Genomic DNA, 16,481 nt, shown 5'->3' with positions numbered 1-16,481 from the left:
GAGTAGTGTAGGAGTAGAGAATGAGTAAGCATGGAGTAGTGTAGGAGTAGAGAATGAGTAAGCATGGAGTAGTGTAGGAGTAGAGAATGAGTAAGCATGGAGTAGTGTAGGGCTCCCCCTGAGCAGCAAATGGGCCAGATGGGTCAGTAACCATAGAAACATAGAATCCAGTTGGGGAAGAGTTTGGGAGGGACACGGGGCTCCCCTGAGCAGGACGTGAGGTGGAACATGAGTTTGGGAATGGGAGGTCCATAGAGTTACAGCAATTCTGCATTAAACTTCCTCACAAGCCTCAGACATGAGTCCAAATGGAATTGGGGGTTGAAAATCCAATGCAATAGGAGTAATTCCGTGTGAGAAATGTGCCCGAGTATTTGTGCCGCTTGTTATTGGACTGCTCTGGGCATTGTCTCCCCCCCCCACATCTCATTACTGGGTCCAAGTTGCCCGCGTGGTGGCCGGACACTTCCCCTCCCCACCTGGACTCCCAGTAATAGACGTGGGCTAATGATATCCAGGGTATTAGGGAAAGAGTGGCCCCTGATTATCTTTATATGCCCATTAGCCGTGACTTGGCCACTACAGACGCAGAGTATTGGCCCCCCGGCTGCTCTTCTCATAAACTCACACAATATTATTATTATTATTATTACAATATTCCCAGAATCCTCAGTGTCTGGCCAAATACTCAACCTACAAACATGGCGCCAGGACTTCAGAGTTGGTTTGGCCCAGGCACTGGCATTGGGTGGGCTCCTACAACAAATCCAGGGGCTTCACTAATTACACGAGCTTTTATTTTATTTTCTCCCAACATATTTATTTTCAATCAGAAAATCAGTTTTGTATTTTATCTAAATATTAATATTTGATTCTCTATAGAAAGTTCTGTTTCCATTGGGTCATCGGGAGGTGTCTCTGTATATGAACAATAATCAGCTTTTATTATTACTGCTCCTTTTCTTGGCTGGGGATAATTATAAATATATAAATATATACAGGGCACAGGGTATTAGGGCTTTGGTTCAGTCTTTATAACTCACCAATATTACCGAATGGCCCATTAACTGCTCCACTGCTCTTCTCATTGGTAGAGACTGATCACATGATACAGTTAGTATTGGGGCTGCAGTACTAATGATGTCCTCTAGGGGATATCTCACATCTCATGGCTGTTTCTCCGTAGAGCTCGGATAAGGAGAGATTGGGGGGCATCAGCACTCACTGCTCTTTGTTCTTCGTTGCCCAGGAGTTTCCGAAGGCGCAAGATCTCCTGTTTGTACCTGTGGGGGGGGGGAGACCAGGTCACATGGTTACGGCATCTGCTAGGATTTCATTGGTCAGTACAGTACCCACATTCCTAGCTATTATCTAACTCCTAGTGACCCCAATACTGATCTTCTAGTCAATCGTGAGTGTACAGCACTGACTCTACCTTGGGCTGCTTCAGGTGTGTCTGAGTGTAGAACTGACCATTCTGTTGTTACTTTGGGCTAGTGTGAGAGAAATGTGGGCTAATGAGGCACAGATTCCCTATCCTTGGCCATTAAGAACACACCCACCTCGCTAGATGTTTGTCCACGTAGTCCTGTAGTTCAGCAACTTGCTCCTCTGCCACTAGAGCCCTGGACAGTAGGTGACTCCTCTCCCGCTCCAGCTCCTCCTGGGAGAAACGAGAAACACGGCCCATTATTGGTTTTTCGGCCGCACTAGCCGGCCTCACCCACCACAGTATTGGCTGGGGGGACATTGGTAATAAATGCTTTTTTGTGGCCTACAACTGCCTGGAGGCTTATCCTGAAGGTCCACCTTGGTGAGATTTGGGCTTAACAGACGTTTGTTGCCATTTGGCCAAACACAAATGACCCAAACACAAACATGACCAGATTATTTTGGCTTTATTTGGAAGACTTGTGTCACTGTCACTGTTGACCAATCAGAGGTGAGACTCAGAAGAGGCTGATGAGCAAGTTCACTACCTACCTGTGTGTTGTGAGTGAATTCTCGCAGTTGCTTTCGAATCTCTGCCCAACTTTCTTCTTGAAGTTTCCCACCATGTTCCACACTAGCAAATGGAGAAGAACTGTGAGTCCTATAACCCTAAACTCATGGATTCCATCAAAGTCAGGAGACCCTCCGGCTATTCCTGGAGACCTCTGTGGAACATGAGGATCTCTCCAAAATAACGTTCTGTTCCTTCAACATTTATTTCATCTTGTGCCCATTGAGCCAAGCGCTGGGTCATTCTGTTCTCCTATAAACCTTGCAAACAATGTGACATTCTATGACCCCATCCTCTATAGTACTTACTGCTGATTGGACGTCCCAGCATCCGAGAGCCTCTTCTGAAGGAAAAGAGAAAGTTTGGTGACAAAGTGACAGGCGCATAATTCTGGGGGTAAATTTGGTGATATTGGGATGAAACTGATAATGATGATAATAATGAGTAGTTAATGCGAGTCCAATACACTGACCTTCTCCTTTAAATCATGAATTTGGGTTTCCAGACGGGCTTTGTCCTCCCGCAGTCGGTTGAGCTCTAGTCCCACCTGTGACTGAAGTTCTGGGTCAGTGATGGTGAAATGGTGCTCAGGGGGTCCCGGCTCTACATCTTGGTTCCCTGACGCCAGCAGTTGCTCTCTCTGCATTCTGACCCCAAAAATCCCTTAAATTCAGTCTAGTTCAACAAACAGCAACTTGATTCATATCTACTGGCTACTCTTTATATCTGCTACTAGTCCTTGGGCTAATGGTTATACCCACTCATAACGTCTGGGCTATACTTATACTTTACTTACAGTGTACTTGTGCCAACTCTCCCTCTCCCACAGTGATGCCCTAATCTGGGCTTTGGGTTAGTGCCCCCTTTGAGATATGGCACAAGCAGGTATTGGAATTAGTGAGGATTTGTGTGAAGGGCCCTAAATGCCCCCTGCTACACTCACTGTTACACTCACTGTTACACTCACTGTTTCACTCATTGTTGCACTCACTGCTGCACTCACTGCTGCGCTCACTGTTTCACTCATTGTTGCACTCACTGTTGCACTCACTGTTGCACTCACTGTTTCACTCATTGTTGCACTCACTGTTGCACTCACTGCTGCACTCACTGTTGCACTCACTGCTGCACTCACTGTTGCACTCACTGTTGCACTCACTGCTGCACTCACTGTTGCACTCACTGCTGCACTCACTGTTGCACTCACTGCTGCACTCACTGTTGCACTCACTGTTGTACTCACTGCTGCACTCACTGCTGCACTCACTGCTGCACTCACTGTTGCACTCACTGTTGCACTCACTGTAACACTCACTGTTGTACTCACTGTTGTACTCACTGTAACACTCACTGTAACACTCACTGTCACACTCACCGGTAGGCAATGAGGAGGCTCTGGTGTTTCTTGATGAGGTTCTGCATACGTTTCTTGTACTGCCTGGCAGCCCCTGCTAGTTGCTCCTCTCTGGAGCGGTGGGAGGCCTTGATGTCACTGAGCATATTGTCCACAAAGTGTTTCATTCTTGTCCCGTCTCCTTTGCCCCTCGCTGTCCCATCCACATAGTCCTGGCACACGTACAACAGGGGAATGAATGGGGGGCTTAGCAGCAGTAGTGACACACACATTCTAGTGTGCAAGCACCTCCCTCTTCTATATTCTAACTCTCTCCTAGTGTGCAAGCACCTCCCTCTTCTCTATTCTAACTCTCTCCTAGTGTGCAAGCACCTCCCTCTTCTATATACTAACTCTCTCCTAGTGTGCAAGCACCTCCCTCTTCTATATTCTAACTCTCTCCTAGTGTGCAAGCACCTCCCTCTTCTATATTCTTACTCTTTCCTAGTGTGCAAGCACCTCCCTCTTCTCTATTCTAACTCTCTCCTAGTGTGCAAGCACCTCCCTCTTCTATATTCTAACTCTCTCCTAGTGTGCAAGCACCTCCCTCTTCTCTATTCTAACTCTCTCCTAGTGTGCAAGCACCTCCCTCTTCTATATACTAACTCTCTCCTAGTGTGCAAGCACCTCCCTCTTCTATATTCTAACTCTCTCCTAGTGTGCAAGCACCTCCCTCTTCTATATTCTTACTCTTTCCTAGTGTGCAAGCACCTCCCTCTTCTATATACTAACTCTCTCCTAGTGTGCAAGCACCTCCCTCTTCTATATTCTAACTCTCTCCTAGTGTGCAAGCACCTCCCTCTTCTCTATTCTAACTCTCTCCTAGTGTGCAAGCACCTCCCTCTTCTCTATTCTAACTGCACCTGGAACAGTTGTGTGTCAGTCCTGGGTGGAGGCACATGCAGCTGATTTGGAGGCAGAACACTGTACAAACTCTTGTGTTTCTTTTTGCCAAAATCAGCCGAATGCGCCTCCACCCAGGACTGACACAACTGTTCCCTGCGCAGGGAGGACACAATGCTAGTGTTGGCGTAGGGGCTGATACTCTGCCGTTCAGCAGAAACCAGGGAGCCAATCAGATTAGTGGTGGAAAGGAGGTTCCATTATAACGTGAGAAAACCTTTTTTTTACGGTGGAGCTAGAAAGAGTCATTGAAGACTGTCACTTACTGCCAGATCCTGGATGTAGCGGTTTAGCCTGGAGCGATATTCCTCATTCAGTTCCTTGAGCTGCAGTTGGAGATGGGAATTCTGAGCCTCTGTCTCTTGTAGTTGGCTCTGGGATGTCAGGAGAACCTGGAGAAGTAGAAGATATAGGAGACCAGTGTTACATAAACTTTATGTCCAAGGGTGGGGGCAGGGTGGGACTGCTGACCCCATTTCTCAGAAAATGTCCAGAGGCAGAAGAAGACGACTTACTGCTGATTGTTCCGCCATCTTGTGTTGTGTGTTGCGAATGGCTCTTTTGGCTTCCTGCAGCTCCTTGCCCATTGCAATTCTTAGAACAGAGAAACTACTAAATGCAGTGCAGGTCCCCATACACCCCAATAATCCATATAAACATAAATCCCTCATTTTGTATCAACCCTCTCCCCCATGCTCACATTCTCTCCTCCAGTCGCTGCTGCTGAGTCTCATGAATCTTTTTCATATTCTCTATCTCCTCCCTGATGTGATCCTGGTTCCCCAGAAGCTGCAACAATACAATAAATTATTGGGAACCCCAAATCACTGATCCTTCCCTCTTTTAGGACATCGGTGTAGCATGGCCCACCCACAATGCTCAGATCTTGGGACCTGGGGGCTAAAGGATTTCATTGGTTTTGGGGTGAGGGCCATTGCTAAGGATACAAATGCCTCTCATGTCTTATCTGATGGAACAGTGATGGGATGAGAGAAGCACAAGTCTTGCTGTTCTCTCTCTCTTGTACTTTGGTGTAAGCACCTTCATTACATGGTGAAGACTCTACAACAGGATTGGGGGGACGTACATCTAGAATGACCTGGTGTAAATTGACTCCCTCCACTGCAGATTGGGACCTGGGACTCTCAGACCTATTTGTGTATATTTATAGGTATTTCTTGCTCAATGTGGTACAATGGAGATGTTTTGGACCCAACCCAAAGTCAAGACAACACTGTGGTCTACTCTTCTCTCTTAACCGACTTCTGTGATAGATCAAGCTATAAACTTCTCCTCTTTTCCAGACGGCATACACCAAATGGTTAGGATGTCTGACTGAGGAGAAGTGGGATGAAGGCTACCATTATTTTATTTCCATAAAGGACGAGCTTATCCAATTCAAGTGGCTACATCCATTCAATATTACAAAAAGAAACATTCAGTAGATATAAAATAAATGTGTAATTGTTGGGTGTTATGAATCCAAACTGCCAACTGTGTGGCTACATCATTTGATGCCTTGGATGAGCCTCTCTGTGGCTTTTTTGGTCTGATCAAGATGGTCTCAAGGTTCTACTCTTCTGAATGGGAACCTGATCACTGCAACTTACATTTCTCTCCAGTTTCTGCCGTTCATATTCTGTGGCCACCAGATCCTCTGGCTGAAAGAGGAGAAAGATCCAGGGCTCATGAAATCTCTAGAATAACTCCACAACTTGCACAATAGACAACATTTCTTTGACATCCTAAAAATATTACTTATTAATGGTAAGCTAAATACACAGTTGTGTTCAGAATAATAGCAGTGCCACATCACTAACTAGTGATGGGCGAATTTTTCCTGTTTCACTTCGACAAAAAATTCACAAATTTCCTGCGAAATTCGCGAAGCAGCAAAAAATCTTGTGAAACGCTAATTTTGACGCAAGTGACAACCCCGATTCTGGCAACAATTCTGATGCCCATTTAAGTCAATGGGCACCTAGAATTGTTACCGGTGTTGGAATTATCTTCTACGTCAAATATATTTGCCGGAAATGTATTCATCAGCGGCGAAACTAGGAAATTTGCCACAAATTCGCGCCTGCCAAATAAATTTGCCTATCACTATCGTTAACCTGATCAATCACTGTTTTTGGTCAAAATTTTATTTCTATATGGCAAATAATTTACTAGTTGGTGTAGTAGAGTCATAGAAACCCAATAGCCCCAACACTCATATCATCCTGCTGATTCTGTGTCATTGATTCATTCATTGTTCTAAATAATAGCATATTCCAAATAATAATAGCTGGTTGTAAATATTAGCAGTGTGGGGTTCCATTAGTGAGCTCATTCATTCTGGGAAAAAACAGGAGTCAGTTGGGGCCCTTACAGTATTTAAGGAAAGAAGGAGCAAATGTTGTGCTGCTGGTTATAGTTCATTTCTCTCTGAAACTCTCACTCAAATGGCTCCTTCCACACATTGTTCAGAAGAACAGCCGACTGATTCAAAAGTTGATTGGAAAGGGGAAGACATAGAAAGAAATGCAGAAAATGAGAGGCTGCTCAGCTAAAATAATCTCATCAAAACCTGAAAGCCGGGGAAGAAAAGGGAAACGACCATTGGAATGGATAGAAGAATAGCCAAAACGGCAAAGACTTAGCCAATGATCAGCTGCAGGAAGATGAAAGAAGGAGTAAAGTTCCCTGTGATATTGTTACAATTACAAGGCGCATATGTAGGGTTGGACTGGGCCGGTGGGAAACTGGGGAAAAACACGATGAGTCCCGGCCCAGTCACTGGCCCAGACCAGCTCCCTGATCGGCCGGAACTAAAACAAAAATATGTGCAGCGCGGTGGGCCCATTGTTCAAGGGTGCATGCGGGGTGCCGGCCTTTGTGCATGCCCGCAGGGGCCCCCAAGGTTTGGAACTCAGTGGGCCACAAATGCGCCAGTCTGACCCTATGTGAAACCAGCAAGAAGACCCCACAAAGTCCCATTGTTGAAAAAAAAAGACATGCTGAAGAGCTTACAATTTGCCAAAGAACACATTGACTAAAGAGAAATGGCACAACAGTTTGTGGACTGATGAAACAAGATTGTTCTTTTTGGGACCGCAGACAGTTTATCAGACACCCCCAAACACTGAATTGAAGCCCCAGTACAGAGTGAAGCACAAGCATCATGATATGGGGGTGTTTGTCATACTATGGGGCCTATTTATTCCTTTATACAGGGATCATGGATCAGTTTCACTCCAAATATTTGTCATGTTGCCTTATGCGCAAGAGTAAATGCCCTTGAAATGGGGATTTCAACAATACAACGACCCCAAACACCCCAGTAACTGAGCAACATCTTGGTTCCACACCAACAAGATTAATGTTATGGCCCCCCCAATCCAATAGAAAACTTGTGGGGGGGTGACATGGGGTGTGAGGCAAAAGCAAGAAATGCATTTGGAATTGTGGAAGAAGTTGTTGGAAGTTGGTGGAGTCCATACAACACACAAACACTGTTCTACAACTCAACATTAGTTCCCTCATTCAAAGCAACAGCTTGAAATATCTTTCACTTGATCCAGTCAATGAGTTGGGGAACAAGCAAGAATTCCATTTTCTTCACTTTCTCTAAAGGAATAACACAAATTGAATCCATTTTCTTCATGTTTTGATTAGGAATAGAATGTGCAGTGTTCCCAATACATTTGCCTGGCTGGAAATAAACCCTATTATAAGGATTTGGAGCTTTATTCACACACTGCTATTATTCTGAACACAACCTTATATGCATAAAACAAATTAAGGATTTCAGTTGTCTTCTTTGTTCCTCTATACAAGAGTCCTGGAGTATGTGAATTTGTGTGTACTTGCACCCATACACCAGAGCTTAGTCTATGGATAAATATTGGTAGGACTCACCTTGATGTTGCGGGCAGAGAGTCTGTTGACCATTGCTTTGACTCGGTCAAGCTCTGCTGTGGCTTCATTGACCAAAGCTCTGGATTGGGAGTAGGTCTCATCTTGTCCTCTTCTACTGGCCAAATTGAGAAGTTCCATGCTCAACTCATCATTCTTAGCAACCTGTATGGTAAGAACAGAAAATGGTGTCAGATTATATATTGCATGGTTGGATCCACAATGGGCTCCAATAACAGATAGAGGTGGAAGAGTAATGCAGACTGTAGAGTAATAGTTACATGGATGAGTAATGATATCCGTGACCAAGCACAGCTGCATTAAGCATTAAGCTAGACACTCAGGGCAATGGGGGAAACTGATCCCATTCATAAGATAAATAATAAGATAAAGCTCTGGGCCTACATCACCTCCTTTTCATGCTCCTTGCTGAGGGCCAGGTAGTTGCTCTTCAGAACAATGTATTCATCTGCAAGTTCTTTGCGGTTTGCATCAACAGCTTGTAGACGTTCTTTCACCGATTCATGTTCTCCAGCCAATTTCTCCTTCTGCAGTTCTAGTGACATCAACCGGTTCTCTAGAGTCAAGATCTGCAGGGAGACAATAAGCAAAGATGCTGGATCTCAACAGTAGCACAAGCCCATTCCTTAGTCCCTCTTGGAATTTGTTGCTTTGGTTTTCCTGTCAGATAAAACAATGTTAAAGTAACAGCGGTTGCTGACTCTCACTGGTTTGACTCTTCTAATATGTTTCCCAGAGTCCTTCTTCGTCTTGAGATAAATAGACAAAATAATGAAAAAATCTGTAATGCAATAATATTTTGTTTAGTGCTGGGGTGAAACAAACAATCCCAATGGCAGCCAAACTCAGGAGCATTAGAAACCATGAGATATTATTTTTCATTGGCACTTTTTGCCTGTGGTTTGCCCTAAACACAGTTATATGGTTTTGCTGACAACAAATGCATGAACAGCCACTTTATTAGGGAATGGGTTACCCAATTTCTGCTTTACCCAAAATACCTCCAACATACAGTGTTCTTGAGTTCAAATGTCTCTGCTTCATAGTGCTCTCTTATCTTGTTTGTCTCAATTTGAAGTTCGATTAGTTCCTTAGAGATCTGCACAGAAAATATACCATTTCATTTGTATTCCACTGTCCCAAGTATTAGGAGCAAGGTAAGAGAAGAGGACATGGAGCTGAAGGGAAAAGCAGGAGAAGAGAAGAGGACATGGAGTTGGCGTTTGAAGCAAGGTAAGAGAAGAGGACATGGAGCTGAAGGGAAGAGCAAGAGAAGAGAAGAAGACATTCAGTTGCTTGTAGAAGCAAAGTAAGGTAAGAGGACAAGGTATTTATAAAAAGAGCAGGAGACGAAAAGAGGACATGGAGTTGGTGTTAGAAGCAAAGCAAGAGAAGAGGACATGGAGCTGAAGAGAAGAGGATATGAAGTTGGTGTTATGAGCAAGGTAAGAGAAGAGGACATGGAGCTGAAGGGAAGAGCAGGAGAATAGAAGAGGACATGAAGTTGGCATTAGAAGCAAAGTAAGAGAAGAGGACATGGAGTTGGTGTTGGAAGCAAGGCAAGACAAGAGGACATGGAGCTGAAGAGAAGAGGATATGAAGTTGGTGTTATGAGCAAGGTAAGAGAAGAGGACATGGAGCTGAAGGGAAGAGCAGAAGAAGTGAAGAGGACATGGAGTTGGCGTTAGAAGCAAGGTAAGGGAAGAGGACATGAAGTTGATGGGAAGGACAGGAGAAGAGAAGAGGACATGAAGTTGGTGTTAGGAGCAAAGTAAGAGAAGAGGACATGGAGTTGATGGGAAGAGCAAGAGAAGAGAAGAAGACATTGAGCTGTTTCAGGAGCAAGGAAAGAGGACATGGAATTGATGGGAGGTAATAGGCAAGGAAAATGATTTGATGGGTGAGGTAGGGTAAGAAACAAGGAGAGATAAGACAATAAGGATGGGGAAACATCAGACTTTGGCCTTGGGCAGATTTTTATTGATCTAGTATTATATCCTTACTCCTACCTTTAGTTTTTCTTCCTCACTGAGCACAAGTTTGGATGAAAGGTCTGTCTTGGACCCAGCCAGCTTGCCCATCTTGTCCTGTAACTCGCCCAGCTTGGCATATAACCTCTCGTTGCGATCCTGCAGCTGAACCTGACAGAGATGCAATATAATAATGCAATGAATTAGCAGCACATCATGATCTTATAGAAATGCCTCCAGCCCTTAACTCCACAATATGATGTGGCACTGGCTGAAGGGTATAATGATGCCATACGTCAGAGGGCAGGGGTATTTGCTGTGGGCAATTTAGTGAGGTCATAGGTGGGAAAATGAGATTAAATTAATTGGGGGAGAAGGGAGGAGGTTCGGGAAATGGGCAAAGATGGAAAGAGTGGGCGACAAGGAGGGGAGAATGGAATGGCTTAAGAAAAAGGGGAGAGAAGCAGATACTTCAATACAAAGGAGAAAGGGAATGGACTGTAGAGGTGAGAGTTAGGGGAAGGGAAACATAAGGGTCAAATTGCAGTCAAATTAAAGTAGAAAATCTGTTTAAACATTCTCTGGGGCAATTGGATACCTATAATAAAGAACCACTAGAAAAGATCCCACAAATGGGCTCACTAGTAACAGGACCCACCAGGAGCTGGAAGGCCAGTCCCACCCTGCCTGTCAATCTTCTGGGAAGAAACTGGGGAAAACTGATCAGTCGGGTTGGACACTTAGGCATTGGCTCCTGAGAGTCACTTATTCCCAGTGGGGGGCTTAGCCAAATAGCCTGAAACCCATCAGTTTGGAGGGGCCCTTGCCTGGCCGGTAACTACAAACCCTCCCCATTCCTTTCACTTACATTTTCGTTGGTCAGTCGCCTGATTTGATCTTTGAGGGGGGTCTCACGATCTTCTGTAGAATCCATCAGTGTTACTAGGATAGGCAGGGAGTGAGAGAGTCTTGGGGTGTTTGGGGAGTGAGAGGGGCCCTGGTGTGTTTGGAGGTGAGAGAGGGGCCCTGGTGTGGGTGAGAGATCTTGGGAAGGCTGGGAGCTGCACAGGGAGTTGCACAGGGAGTTGCACAGGGAGTTGGTGAGTGCAGGGAAGGCGGCTCTGTTTGCAGCACACACACCGGTTGCTATGGCTCCGTGCTCTCTATACACAGCAGTGAGATACGTAGGGAGGGGAGGGCGTGGGGCTATTGTTTAGCCTTTGTGTTACCCCTGTGGGAGACTGAAGCTGTAAAAATAAACTCATGGAGCCAATTGAACAACAACACAGAAACCAGTGCAGTCTGCGGCAGCACTAATCTAGATCAGCTGCTCATCTCAGCTTTACTTTACCTTTAATTGTAACCAATAGCAACCAGTCATCAATGTCCTCTAACCAGTCAGTTGCAACAAGGCTAATGAAAGCCGCATTTTGATTGGTCCCTCTGGGTTATTCCTACTGAGAAAGCCATTCCATGTCAATTCTATTCAATGTTCAATTCCATGTTCAATTCTGTTGTACTGAGAGCTTACAATCTATGTTTCCTCTCACTATAATCAGACTTCTACAGACATATTGTCTCCTGTACCACAGAGCTTACAATCTGTGAGAGGACATTTTGCTGTTGGAGAGAAACTCAGCTCGGCCATATTTCAGAGAAATCTGAGGCACCAGGGGGGCAGCAGCATTTAAAGGGGAAGAATCTCTTGAGGCTTGTGGGCCCATCGCTGGGGTTACACCAATGTTTCTCAACATATTTCTGGATTCCCGTGAGGCATTAGAATGATGGGAGGAAGGAGATTAAGTGCTTAGAACCAATACATGTCCTTCTGATCCATTTTGGCTTCTATGAATCATTGGCAACTATTTGGTCGATAAAGGGCCCAGTAAATCTCGAGGTCTCTAATACAATGGCACCCTTACACGTGGCCAGTATCCCATGGCACCTTTACGCCTGGGCAGTATCCCATGGCACCCTTACGCCTGCCCAGTATCCCATGGCATCCTTACACCTGGGCAGTATCCCATGGCAGCCTTACGCCTGGCCAGTATCCCAGGGCACCCTTACACCTGGCCAGGAACCCAGGGCACCCTTACATCTGGGCAGTATCCCATGGCACCCGTACGTCTGGCCAGTATCCCAGGGCACCCTTACACCTGGGCAATATCCCAGGGCACTCTTAAACCTGGCCAGGAACCCAGGGCACCCTTACACCTGGCCAGGAACCCAGGGCACCCTTACATCTGGGCAGTATCCCATGGCACCCGTACGTCTGGCCAGTATCCCAGGGCACCCTTACACCTGGGCAATATCCCAGGGCACTCTTAAACCTGGCCAGGAACCCAGGGCACCCTTACACCTGGCCAGGAACCCAGGGCACCCTTACATCTGGGCAGTATCCCATGGCACCCGTACGTCTGGCCAGTATCCCAGGGCACCCTTACACCTGGGCAATATCCCAGGGCACTCTTAAACCTGGCCAGGAACCCAGGGCACCCTTACACCTGGGCAGTATCCCATGGCACCCTTACACCTGGGCAATATCCCATGGCAGCCTTATCTTGCACATCATGTGTACAGCCCCCTGGCAGTGAATGGGTTAAAACGTAGCCCTGTGAGACTGAGATGGTTAATGGAAGTGCAAATTGCCCAGTCCTGCCCTGGTGGATGGGTCAGGGATCCAAAACCTTCTATTCCCGCTTATCATTTAACAAGTGGGTAATAGGATTTGTTGTGCTCCAATGGGTGGCTTAGTGAATATTGTAAGTGAATGGGTTAAGCGAGTGCATTCCTGCCAGCACCCAGTGTGCTCCAGCTGATGTTCAGTTTCCTGGCGCTGCACAGTCCAGTCTGTTATTTAAATATGGGGGAGACACACACAGGTAGGAACCACCAGTCTTTCCTTTGCTCAGGGGCCCCTCTAAGAGACCCACATTTCTAGCAGGCTCTTTCCCTGAGATTCCTGATAAAAGGCACAAGGTACTCACCTTCTCTTCCCTGAAGGGCTTGGCATGGGGCACAGAGCACCCCCATATCCTTCCTCCCAGAAGCAACTGCCATACAACTCAGAGTTCCCTGACGTTTATCCTTACCAATTATAATAGGGGGTATATTATCTGTATTATCTATTCCCATGGAGCCAATATGGATTTCTGTCTGGCCATATGAGGAACAATCCTGTATAGATGGAAAGGTTTGGGGAAGAACTTGCATGAGGGGCATTTAGTGTCTTTCCTTCACTGAACTATTTGTGCCCTGGGGGCAATGGTAAGGAATTGGGGGGGGGGGATTGATAGTCTTGTCCTTAAAACATCCAATGAAATGGCTTTTTGGTTGTGAAGCTTCTTGGTGTTGCATTTGCTCCTGGGTTCAATGTTGTTGTTTTTTTCCCAATCCAGACTTTCTGTTCCAAGTTGTATTTGTGGAACATTCTGACGTTTAGTTCATTGGAAGCAGAGTCAATATCCCCAACCCTAGAGACATCTCCATGTCCAGCACCCTTATGACTACAGTGAGGAGTACAGTGTGTTCTGCAGTTTCCGAAATCTCACTCAGGCACCTGAACGACCGCTACTTCCCAGCGCTCGATCTCTTCGATCTCTATGGCTTGATGGAAACAACCTTACAAGTGCGCAGGCTGGAGCCTTCAGGTAAATCTGGACTTCTCAATCTGCAAAGCAGCCAGGTAGTTAACCTAGAGCAAAATGCCCTACATAGCCTCAAGGCTCTGGCTCATCTCCACTTGGAAAGGAACATGTTAAAGTTCATAGCTCCAAACACTTTCACTCATACTCAGAATTTGGTCTCCCTTAGCCTCAACAACGACCTCTTTACCAAAATTGAAGATGGTCTGTTTTGTGGTCTCTCAAACCTGTGGTACCTTAATTTAGGTTGCAACTTGTTAGTGGTGTTACCTGAGATACTGTTCCAAGACTTGAAAAACTCATTCTGGCTGGGAATCTCCTGGTGTATCTTTCACTTTACCTTAGTCTTGGGGAGCTAAAAGAACTAGATTTTAGAGGGAACATTCTGAGAGGAAATAAGTCTAACGTGTTCAAAAGGCAGCAAAAGACCCAAAAACTCCATCTTAACCACAACCACATTTCAGCCATTGCTCTTAGAGTTTTCTCTGGCACGAAGACCCTACGTTGGCTGGTTCTGTTTCACAACCATCTGACAGCTCTGTACGAGGACAACTGTTTTGGTCTATCAAGCCTCAATGTTCTACGTCTGACTAATAATTCTCTCACAAGCCTCAGACCTAGAATTTTTAAGGATCTCCAGTTTTTAGTTGAGCTCAACCAAAGCCAAAATAAAATAAAGACCCTCCTGGAACGGACTTTTGAAGGTCTCGGTCAACTGGAGCTGGTGTCTTTGAATCACAATAACATTCAGGAGATACGGCAATGCTCATTTGTTGGGCTGCATAATGTTGAGCTAATCAACCTGTCTGAAAACTGTCTCAAGTCAAGAACGTTGTTTTAACGGCCTGGAGAATCTTTATAGTTTGCACATGGAGTACAGCTGTCTCAGCCAGGTCATGCTGCAGATGTTTGCTGGCCTCTCAACTATCCGAAGACTCTTCCTACAACACAATAAAATTGTAGCTATTGATCATAGTTTCACTAACCTACACAACCTACACAATCTCCTAGAATTGGACCTACGATCCAATAAATGAACCCGTCTCACACGCAGATCAATCACAGGATTAAAGAACCTCTCATATCTTCTTCTTTCTTCTAACCAGATTCTAACCATTTCTCCAGAGCTCTTCAGGTGGGTCCAGCAGCTCCAATGGCTGAATCTCTAAGACAACCAGTTAAAACCCCTGACTGAAGAAACCTTTGTGCCTTTGTCCTCCTTGTGGTATCTCAGTCTCAAGAACAACTATTTGAAATCTCTCTCTGTGGACTCCCTGATTGCTCTCCCCACTATGCAGCAGCTGTGGCTTAATGGAAACCAGTTGGACTGTAGCTGCTCTCTGAAAGGACTATGAGACCATGCTCTGACAGCACCATTGTCCCTCAACTGGTCCAGTCCACAATAACATCATATGCGCCAGCCCTCCAGAAGCCATGGGACAGGACATACGGGATCTGAGTGAAGGCCACTTTGTCCACTGCTTGTAACCCGTTATATTAACAATACCCACAGCTTCTGTCCAGATACAACTTCTTGCTGTGATAGTGCCAATATGTTGTTAGAGTGAGGTCCAGACATGTAGCATGACCAGTATGAGCTTTGCTAGCTTCTCAAGACATGCCCTGGAAATCAACCTACTGGGGCCCTGCTATGCTACATTACACAGGAGGGGCTACTGGGGGGAAGAATGGAGCCTTTCAATAATAATATTATGTAGTAGAACTGGTAATTGGGCGCTAATATTTTCTAATTACCCAGGTATCTATATTTTTTGCAGTCAAGATACTTTTTCTCCCAATGCCCAAGGGCCCACGTTGCCTAACCATGGGGGTCATTTCCAAAAGTCTGAAAGTGTTTTATAGTTGTGTTCAGAATAATAGTGCAACATCACTAACCTAATCACTGGTTTTGATCGAAATTCTATTTCTACATGGCAAATAATTTACTAGTAGGTGTAGTAGAGTCATAGAAACCCAACAGTCATGTCAGTCTGGGAAAAAACAGGAGTAAATTGGGCCCTTACAGTATTTAAGGAAAGAGGAGCAAATGTTGTGCTGCTGGTTATAGTTCATTTCTCTCTGAAACTCTCACTCAAATGGCTCCTTCCACACATTGTTCAGAAGAACAGCCGACTTTGATTCAAAAGTTGATTGGAAAGGGGAAACCATAGAAAGAAGTGCAGAAAATGAGAGGCTGCTCAGCTAAAATAATCTCAAATGCTTTCAAATGGCACCAAAACCTGAAAGCTGCGGAAGAAGATGGAAAATGACCATTGGAATGGATAGAAGAACATCCAAAATGGAAAAGACCCAGGATGAAAGAAGGAGTAAAGTTCCCTGTGATACTGTCACAATTAGAAGACTATGCGAAGACAAGTTATCAGCAAGAAGCCCCCACAAAGTCCCATTGTTGAAAAAAAGACATACTGAAGAGCTTACAATTTGCCAAAGAACTCATTGACTGAAGAGAAATGGCACAACAGTTTGTGGACTGATGAAAACAAGATTGTTCTTTTTGGGTGTAGGGGCCACAAACAGTTTGTCAGACGCCCCAAACACTGAATTGAAGCCCCAGTACAGAGTGAAGCACAAGCATCATGATATGGGGGTGTTTCTCATACTCTGGAGTTGGGCCTATTTATCCCTTT

General features: G+C 45.3%; 1 protein-coding gene and 1 pseudogene across 3 annotated transcripts; one reads left to right on the top strand and one right to left on the bottom strand.

The window, feature by feature from the left end:
- Positions 1 to 780: 780 nt before the first annotated feature.
- Positions 781 to 11,549, bottom strand: ccdc78.S (coiled-coil domain containing 78 S homeolog). 3 transcript variants are annotated; one of them, XM_018240623.2, is made up of 15 exons: positions 11,058 to 11,549; positions 10,229 to 10,360; positions 9,232 to 9,318; positions 8,609 to 8,788; positions 8,202 to 8,363; positions 5,909 to 5,959; positions 4,999 to 5,087; positions 4,814 to 4,892; positions 4,565 to 4,690; positions 3,378 to 3,568; positions 2,475 to 2,649; positions 2,311 to 2,342; positions 1,984 to 2,065; positions 1,563 to 1,663; positions 781 to 1,283 (listed from the first exon to the last, which is right to left on the bottom strand). In XM_018240623.2, the coding sequence occupies exons 1-15, from the start codon at positions 11,121 to 11,123 to the stop codon at positions 1,160 to 1,162; spliced, it is 1,677 nt and encodes a 558-aa protein (XP_018096112.1). In that variant the 5' UTR covers positions 11,124 to 11,549; the 3' UTR covers positions 781 to 1,159.
- Positions 11,550 to 12,127: 578 nt separating this feature from the next.
- On the top strand, positions 12,128 to 14,872 carry LOC121398813 (annotated as a pseudogene).
- Positions 14,873 to 16,481: the final 1,609 nt, after the last annotated feature.

Source organism: Xenopus laevis, chromosome 9_10S (genome assembly GCF_017654675.1).
Source record: "Xenopus laevis strain J_2021 chromosome 9_10S, Xenopus_laevis_v10.1, whole genome shotgun sequence".
Lineage (NCBI taxonomy): Eukaryota > Metazoa > Chordata > Amphibia > Anura > Pipidae > Xenopus > Xenopus laevis.
Note: the sequence above shows the minus strand (reverse complement) of the source record. Positions and strands in the feature narration are given on the sequence as shown.